Genomic DNA, 9,893 nt, shown 5'->3' on the forward strand with positions numbered 1-9,893 from the left:
AATTTATTATTTTAGAGTACGACAACCTACTGACAGGATTCTGTGATATTGTTTTATATTTTATTTTAGATACATTTTGGATGCGGTCTCCCCTAATTACCAATATTATTTAACTGAAATCTTTGTGATTTTTAGTTTTTTATTGAAGTCTCTAACATTAATGTAATAATGAATTTCTATGTAAGTTATTATATTTTTAACTTAAAAATGAAATTTGTATTATTTATATTAATGAGATTTAAAATAAAACTGACACACCCTAACCCGAAGACTAGGACGTGCTGGCCGTCACGTGAGTGTGACGTAACCATAACGCAAGCGGAAACGATTTAATAATAAAATACGAGTCAACGAAAACCACTAATTGCAGTTATTTACAACCGAGCATTCTATGTGCATAAGAGTGTACTAAACACACATAAACAGAGCATAAGCATCTAGGTGCAGTCAAGTAGGAACATAACTAATTTACAACACCCTCGGGTGAATCCTACATTTATTTAGTCTGTCAGAACGCCGAAGCAGTCCTCGTAGGCCACCAACGCCTCAACTATCAACTAGAACCTGGAGGGGCGAAAAACAGAAAACGTGAGTGGGCGAAAATCAAGCTTTTCCAAATCATTTCATAAATCCACATTTATAACCCCTTTTTGGAAAACCTGTATACTTTCCCAGAAAAATAGTATATAGCATATATATCTCAACTGTCTCAATCATCAATCTTATAACAGATTCAATAAAGAATGTACCATGCCAATTTCAACAGTGTAGTATGAATGCATTAACATAATATAATCAGGTAAAAGAAATAATCAATCGGAGGCCCTCTAATAGCCCTGAACGATTGAACCTAGAGCTCAACATCTATCAATCTCACTCTCTGCCGGAGTCACTCCGCGTGACCTGTCCGGCCTTCTGCACATAAGTCGGAACCACCTAATGTAGTCTGAACGACTCATGGTAATATTCGCTCTAGTGCTTCTCTCATCAATCATCTGCATACAATAACCTAAGGTCACCCACCAGTCATAATCTCACTAACACTCTACGACTGGCCCGTCGTACCCACTCCGCGTGGACTGTACGACCAGCATCTACTTGGATCCAAGGCGAGCGTGCGATGCGGTGAATACTATAAGCACTAAACCATGGTGCAGGATATGAGCTCAATATATCATCATCCTCAACATAACAGTAATTAAATACTTACCTGTGCGTCCACAGCACCATCATACATATATGCATCATACGACAGTTCATAATATCCATAACATTCTATGCATGGCAATCACATCATATTTCATTTCATTTCAATATATTTTTCATTTAAATTTGATTTCTGGGGAAATCGAGTATATAGGTATATATAAAAACAAATGCCCACTCACTGGTATGTCGCCGGGTCGTAACCCCCTTGACGCCCCTGGATGTGCTCGTCCTCGTTATAAGTTCCACCTAGAAGTGAAATAACTTAAAACAATCATTTAACGCACCTAAACCAACTAGGTAATAAATTCTTCATACGATGCTCAAATTGGGTATATGAATATACCACAGTGACCTACACAACCTCAGGATCATCCCCATATTTTTAAAATAATTTTTGGATGCTCCACGCGCCCCCACGCGCCTGACGTGGCACGGACCTACGCGCGGCCCACGCGCAGCCACGTGCCAGGCACACTGACGGTACAGTGAACGGCGTTAGGAATATTCCAGGAATATTCCGTTAAAAACTAACGGTTTCCGTTAAAGTTAACTAACGGCGTCGGAATATTCCGTCAAACTTGACGGAAGATTCCCTGTCTTCTCCGGCGAGTCGCCGGTCGCCGGCGACTGTTCGCCGGTTTCTGGAAAAATTTCAAATTGACTTTTCTCCTTCGTTTTTCAACCAATTTCTTCGCATTTTAAACCAAAATGAAGCATTTCACATGTACAATCACGATGGAAGGGTTTTAAGGTCTAAAAACAACAAGATCATACCTTCCAAAATTCCTCAAATTCGGCCAAACTCGAACCCAACGATCCCGACGTCCATTTTGTTCAAACGAGGCACTCCGAGCCTCCTTGGAACTTTCTAAGACTCGTGGTGATCTCAGATTAGCCTAAAACACAACGAAATTTAAGTTCGTGAACAGTGTCAATTCACGGGGTGTTTTGAAACTAGGATTTCAGAAATGAAACTTACCTGAAACTTATACCCCCGTGCTCGTGAAGTTCCCAAGATCACGAAGATGATCTTAGATTGGACGTTGGTGCACGTTTGTGGCTGTTCTTGGTGTTTGTCCGAGAGCTTGAGAGAGTTCGAGAGTAAGAGAGAGAGTGTTTCTGAGGGAGAGATGAGGAAGAAAGAGGGAGAGAGACAACCTACGGGTTTTGGGGAAGGATTTCAGGAGGTGGGGATCCCACCTAAGTCCAATACAAAATTATTAGACCAAACAAATGTAAATCTAAACCCTAGTTTAAGTCCCTAACATAAAATAATATTCTAAATAACAATAGTTTAGGATCTTTAGGTAAAACAAATGTCAAACATTTACACACCTTAATCCCGTTTAAGGTCACATTGGTCATTTCACGTCCTCGGAATTAAAATTCCGGGACGGGCTGTGACAATCTCCCCTCCTTATAGAATTTCGTCCCCGAAATTCCAGCCACTAACCAAACCCTCAATACTCATAGAATAACCTTGGATACATATCTCTCATCCGTTCTTCTGTCTCCCAAGTAGCTTCTTCCGCTGAATGGTTCCTCCACAATACTTTTACCAAGCTCACGGTCTTATTCCTCAAGGTCTTATCTTTCCAATCCAGTATAGTCACTGGTTCCTCATCGTACGTCAAGTCCGGATTAATTTCCAATGGTTGAGGAGGAATCACATGTGAAGGATCTGACACATAATGCCGAAGCATCGAGACATGGAACACATTATGTACCTTAGACAACTCTGGAGGTAGCTTCAACCTGTAAGCAACTTCACCAATCCTCTCAGTGATCTCATAAGGTCCAATGTACCTGGGACTTAGCTTTCCTTTCTTTCCAAAGCGAACCACACCTCTCCAAGGCGATAATTTCAGAAAAACATAGTCGCCCACATTATACATTCTGTCCGTGGTATGACGATCCGCTAGGCTCTTTTGTCTATCCTGGGCCACTTTCAGGTTAGATTTAATTACCTGAATATTCTGAGTAGTCTCATCCACAATCTCTGGCCCTTCAAGTATTCTTTCACCAACCTCTGACCAACATAATGGCGTACGGCAAGCTTTACCATAAAGTGCTTCAAATGGAGACATTCCAATACTCGAATGAAAACTATTATTATAGGCAAACTCCATCAAATCCAAACGATCATGCCAAGAATCACCAAATTGCATCACAGAGGATCTCAACATATCCTCGAGTGTCTGAATAGTTCTCTCCGACTGACCATCTGTCTGTGGATGATAAGCTGTACTGTAAAGCAATCTAGTACCCAAAGCTTCTTGAAAAGCTATCCAAAACTTAGAAGTAAATCTTGGATCTCGATCAGAAATAATATTCACTAGGACACCATGATACTTTACAACCTTCGATATGAATAACTGAGCCAACTTATTTAAAGAGTACTTCTCCCTTACTGGAATAAAATGTGCTGATTTGGTAAGTCGATCTACAACCACCCAAATGCCATCAAAACCATTTTGTGTACGTGGCAACTTATACACAAAATCCATCGTTATATTCTCCCATTTCCACTGGGGAACGGGAAGTGGTTGCAATCTCCCAAACGGCTTCTTTCTTTCAGCCTTAACCTGCTGGCAGACAATACACCTACTCACATACTCCGCAATCTCTCTCTTCATACCCGGCCAATAGTAGAATGGTCGAATGGTATGATACATTTTAGTTCCTCCTGGGTGCATAGCATAAGCCGAACAATGTGCTTCATCCAAGATTTCTTTCTTCAGTTCCTCATTATTAGGCACATACATCCTGTTCTCTTGCATAAGCATACCATCTAATCCTCGGATCTTGAAATCTTTCTTCTTCCCTTCATTTCTTAAATTGATCAATTCTTGAATTTCTTCATCCAACGATTGAGCTGCAAGCACCCGATCAATTAAAATTGGCTTGACTTGAAAATTGGCAAGAAAAGCTTCACTTTGCTCTTCCCATTCTAATTCTACTCCAGTAGATCTCAACTCTGCCAGAAGAGGAACACGACTGGCATACAAAGCATTAAGTCGCCCTTGAGGTTTTCTACTCAGAGCATCAGCTACCACATTTGCACGACCCGGATGGTACTCAATCGTGCAATCATAATCACTTAACAATTCCAACCATCTTCTCTGACGAAGATTAAGATCATGCTGAGTGAAAAGGTACTTAAGGCTTTTATGATCTGTAAAGATCTTACATTTCTCGCCATAGAGATAATGTCTCCAGATCTTCAAAGCAAACACAATAGCTGCTAACTCAATATCGTGAGTCGGATAGTTTCTTTCATGAGTCTTCAACTGCCTAGAAGCATAGGCAATCACTCTACTATGCTGCATCAAAACACAACCCAAACCATTCAAAGAAGCATCACTATAGATCTCGAAGTTACCATCATCATCAGGAAGTACTAACACAGGTGCATGAGTAAGGCAATACTTCAACTGCTGGAAACTTTGCTCACAACTTTCATCCCACTCAAACTTAACATCCTTCCTGGTTAACTTCGTTAATGGCAAGGCAATCATATAAAAGTCTTGAACAAACCGTCTATAATAACCTGCCAAACCAAGAAAACTCCGCACCTCAGTGACCGTTCGAGGTTGTTCCCAATTTTCCACTGCTGCTATCTTTTGAGGATCCACTTGAATTCCCTGAGCTGATACCACATGTCCCAAAAATGCCACTTGATCCAGCCAAAATTCACATTTACTAAATTTGGCATATAATCGGTGTTCCCTCAATTTCCTTAACACCAAGTTAAGATGTCGAATATGGTCTGATTTCGACTTAGAATATACTAGGATGTCATCAATAAAAACAATAACAAACTTGTCAAGATATTCCTGGAATACTTCATTCATCAATCTCATGAAAGCTGCAGGAGCGTTCGTTAATCCAAATGGCATCACCAAAAACTCATAATGCCCATAACGAGTCCTGAAAGCTGTTTTATGAACATCCTCATCTTTAATCTTTAATTGATAATACCCATACCTCAAATCGATCTTAGAAAACACACAGGCACCTTTGAGCTGATCAAACAAATCATCTATACGAGGCAAGGGATAACGGTTTTTAATCGTCACCCGATTCAATTGCCTGTAATCAATGCACAATCTCAAAGTTCCATCTTTCTTTCTTACAAACAACACTGGAGCTCCCCAAGGTGAAGAACTAGGCTGAATGAAACCTTTATCAATTAACTCTTGCAATTGAATTTTCAACTCTCTTAATTCCGCTGGTGCCATTCTATAAGGAGTCAAAGAGATAGGGTTCGTACCTGGAAGCAAATCAATCGAAAATTCCACATCTCTATCTGGAGGCAACCCAGGTAAATCATCTGGAAATACATCAGGATAGTGTCTGACTACTCCGACTTCCTCCACACTACCGGAATCAACATCATTTAACACCACATGTGCCAAGTATCCCTGACAACCCTTGGATAACAACTTCTTTGCCCTTATGGCTGAAATAACACCATGCCTCACCCCATTTCTTTCACCCACAAATGTAACCTCGGGTAGTCCAGGACGAAGAAAAGTAACTGATTTCCCGTAACAATCTATATGGGCGCGATTATAATGCAACCAATCCGCCCCTAAAATCACATCAAAATCCACGATGTCTAACGGGATAAGATTAGCAGGCATAATGACATTATCTACCATCACTGGACACCCAGAGTAAAAACTATCAACATAACATTTATCCCCTCTAGGCATAGCAAACTCTAAATCAAACCCTAGAGGTGAAGGATGAGGTTGCGTTATTTGAGCAAATGTATGAGAAATCACAGAGTGTGTAGCACCACAATCAATCAAGACTCTAGCAAAATGACCAAGAACATTCAACGTACCCATAATCAAGTCTGGATGGTTCTGAGCATCTTGTAGCGATATGTGGTTAACACGTCCCTGAGCTGACTGTCGTCCTCCACGACCTCTGCCACTCTGGTTACCTCGTCCCTGATGAGTACGTCCTTGACCTGTCTGGGCAGGCGGCCTAAACGACCCTGTACCACTAGCAGCAACTCCGCTCTGTTGGGGCTGACCCCCCTGATACCACTGAGATCCGCTAGCTGGCATAGACGGATATGAAGTATAACCTCCTTGATCCTGAGAATATCCACTCTGAAAATAAGGATCCTGGGAATAGTGATACTGTCCTGGAGCATAAGGAGCAGCATCACCCTGATAGTGATAAGCACCACCACGACCACCCTGGCCATAACTGCCTGAATTAAAGTTTTGTTGAGTCGGTGCTGGTGTTGGCCTAACAGGCTGCTGGGGCCTCTGCTGATTCTGGGGACAATTCATAGCTCTATGTCCTGTCTGACCACATGTAAAGCATGCACCACTGATTCTCCTACATTCCCCATGATGTCGGAAATTACAACGACGACATAACGGAGAACCCGAACTACCAGTACCACCAAAGCCTCTCTGACCAGAAAATCTAGGTCCATTACCAAACCTACCACCTCCTCTCCTCGGACCTGTGGCACTAAATCCACCACTGGAAGAACTCGAACTCATTCCACTTTTCTTGAAATTCTGCGTCTGACGAGGTCCTGGAATAGAAACACCTTTACCTTTCTCATTTTTCTTCTGACCATTACCCTTATCCTCTTCATCCTCACTGTCCGGAAGATTATCAGAGTCTTCCATCCTGACCAGAATCTCAAAATACTCATGATAATCGGCACAGGGAAGTGCATTGGCAAACGTTCTGTACTTCTTTTTAGATCCTAGCTTGAAACGACGAAGCATTTCTGCTTGATTACCCGCTAAATCAGAATCATAACGGGATAAATCAGTAAACTTCCTGTAGTACTCATGTGCAGACATATTCCTCTGCTTCAGACTGGTGAATTCCTGTTTCTTGCGATCTATATATTCCGGAGGAACAAATCTCTTCATAAAATTTTCCTTAAATACCTCCCATTCGGCTGCCCTTTCAGGTGCCATGTGCCTCGACTGATTTATCCACCACGCAGCTGGCTCACGGCCCAAAAACCAGGTGGTGGTCTCCACCCATCTATTAGCTGGCAGGTTTCCCTGACTTTGCATCACTTGAAAGGTCTGCTCAATTCGATCCAACCACTTTTCTGCCCCTTCATAACCTTCATTTCCCTCAAAAGTTTCCAGTTTCAGATTATACATCGTCTCTACGGGCGTTCTCTGAGGAGGACGGATATTAGCCTGAAAAGCTTGAGCCATTGCTGCCCCTAACTGAGTTATATCGGGGAAATTAGGCTCAGCAGCACGGCGAGGATCTCTACGAGGCGGCATAATTCTGACAGAAAACATCCAAAAATTAATAAGTAAAATCACTAGTTATACAGGACTGCAACCTATGCTCTGATACCAAACTGACACACCCTAACCCGAAGACTAGGACGTGCTGGCCGTCACGTGAGTGTGACGTAACCATAACGCAAGCGGAAACGATTTAATAATAAAATACGAGTCAACGAAAACCACTAATTGCAGTTATTTACAACCGAGCATTCTATGTGCATAAGAGTGTACTAAACACACATAAACAGAGCATAAGCATCTAGGTGCAGTCAAGTAGGAACATAACTAATTTACAACACCCTCGGGTGAATCCTACATTTATTTAGTCTGTCAGAACGCCGAAGCAGTCCTCGTAGGCCACCAACGCCTCAACTATCAACTAGAACCTGGAGGGGCGAAAAACAGAAAACGTGAGTGGGCGAAAATCAAGCTTTTCCAAATCATTTCATAAATCCACATTTATAACCCCTTTTTGGAAAACCTGTATACTTTCCCAGAAAAATAGTATATAGCATATATATCTCAACTGTCTCAATCATCAATCTTATAACAGATTCAATAAAGAATGTACCATGCCAATTTCAACAGTGTAGTATGAATGCATTAACATAATATAATCAGGTAAAAGAAATAATCAATCGGAGGCCCTCTAATAGCCCTGAACGATTGAACCTAGAGCTCAACATCTATCAATCTCACTCTCTGCCGGAGTCACTCCGCGTGACCTGTCCGGCCTTCTGCACATAAGTCGGAACCACCTAATGTAGTCTGAACGACTCATGGTAATATTCGCTCTAGTGCTTCTCTCATCAATCATCTGCATACAATAACCTAAGGTCACCCACCAGTCATAATCTCACTAACACTCTACGACTGGCCCGTCGTACCCACTCCGCGTGGACTGTACGACCAGCATCTACTTGGATCCAAGGCGAGCGTGCGATGCGGTGAATACTATAAGCACTAAACCATGGTGCAGGATATGAGCTCAATATATCATCATCCTCAACATAACAGTAATTAAATACTTACCTGTGCGTCCACAGCACCATCATACATATATGCATCATACGACAGTTCATAATATCCATAACATTCTATGCATGGCAATCACATCATATTTCATTTCATTTCAATATATTTTTCATTTAAATTTGATTTCTGGGGAAATCGAGTATATAGGTATATATAAAAACAAATGCCCACTCACTGGTATGTCGCCGGGTCGTAACCCCCTTGACGCCCCTGGATGTGCTCGTCCTCGTTATAAGTTCCACCTAGAAGTGAAATAACTTAAAACAATCATTTAACGCACCTAAACCAACTAGGTAATAAATTCTTCATACGATGCTCAAATTGGGTATATGAATATACCACAGTGACCTACACAACCTCAGGATCATCCCCATATTTTTAAAATAATTTTTGGATGCTCCACGCGCCCCCACGCGCCTGACGTGGCACGGACCTACGCGCGGCCCACGCGCAGCCACGTGCCAGGCACACTGACGGTACAGTGAACGGCGTTAGGAATATTCCAGGAATATTCCGTTAAAAACTAACGGTTTCCGTTAAAGTTAACTAACGGCGTCGGAATATTCCGTCAAACTTGACGGAAGATTCCCTGTCTTCTCCGGCGAGTCGCCGGTCGCCGGCGACTGTTCGCCGGTTTCTGGAAAAATTTCAAATTGACTTTTCTCCTTCGTTTTTCAACCAATTTCTTCGCATTTTAAACCAAAATGAAGCATTTCACATGTACAATCACGATGGAAGGGTTTTAAGGTCTAAAAACAACAAGATCATACCTTCCAAAATTCCTCAAATTCGGCCAAACTCGAACCCAACGATCCCGACGTCCATTTTGTTCAAACGAGGCACTCCGAGCCTCCTTGGAACTTTCTAAGACTCGTGGTGATCTCAGATTAGCCTAAAACACAACGAAATTTAAGTTCGTGAACAGTGTCAATTCACGGGGTGTTTTGAAACTAGGATTTCAGAAATGAAACTTACCTGAAACTTATACCCCCGTGCTCGTGAAGTTCCCAAGATCACGAAGATGATCTTAGATTGGACGTTGGTGCACGTTTGTGGCTGTTCTTGGTGTTTGTCCGAGAGCTTGAGAGAGTTCGAGAGTAAGAGAGAGAGTGTTTCTGAGGGAGAGATGAGGAAGAAAGAGGGAGAGAGACAACCTACGGGTTTTGGGGAAGGATTTCAGGAGGTGGGGATCCCACCTAAGTCCAATACAAAATTATTAGACCAAACAAATGTAAATCTAAACCCTAGTTTAAGTCCCTAACATAAAATAATATTCTAAATAACAATAGTTTAGGATCTTTAGGTAAAACAAATGTCAAACATTTACACACCTTAATCCCGTTTAAGGTCACA

General features: G+C 41.8%; 1 protein-coding gene and 1 long non-coding RNA gene across 2 annotated transcripts; both read right to left on the reverse strand.

Moving 5' to 3' along the window:
* Nucleotides 1–310: 310 nt before the first annotated feature.
* On the reverse strand, nucleotides 311–6,319 carry LOC139197074 (uncharacterized). Its single transcript, XM_070823672.1, has 3 exons — nucleotides 6,062–6,319; nucleotides 1,389–1,455; nucleotides 311–564 (listed from the first exon to the last, which is right to left on the reverse strand). The coding sequence occupies exons 1-3, from the start codon at nucleotides 6,288–6,290 to the stop codon at nucleotides 558–560; spliced, it is 303 nt and encodes a 100-aa protein (XP_070679773.1). The 5' UTR covers nucleotides 6,291–6,319; the 3' UTR covers nucleotides 311–557.
* Nucleotides 6,320–6,975: 656 nt separating this feature from the next.
* Nucleotides 6,976–9,648, reverse strand: LOC114825545 (uncharacterized). Its single transcript, XR_003774299.2, has 5 exons — nucleotides 9,516–9,648; nucleotides 9,311–9,432; nucleotides 8,716–8,782; nucleotides 7,822–7,891; nucleotides 6,976–7,500 (listed from the first exon to the last, which is right to left on the reverse strand). It is a non-coding gene; the product is annotated as an uncharacterized lncRNA (long non-coding RNA).
* Nucleotides 9,649–9,893: the final 245 nt, after the last annotated feature.

This window comes from Malus domestica, chromosome 06 (assembly GCF_042453785.1).
Source record: "Malus domestica chromosome 06, GDT2T_hap1".
Taxonomy (NCBI): domain Eukaryota; kingdom Viridiplantae; phylum Streptophyta; class Magnoliopsida; order Rosales; family Rosaceae; genus Malus; species Malus domestica.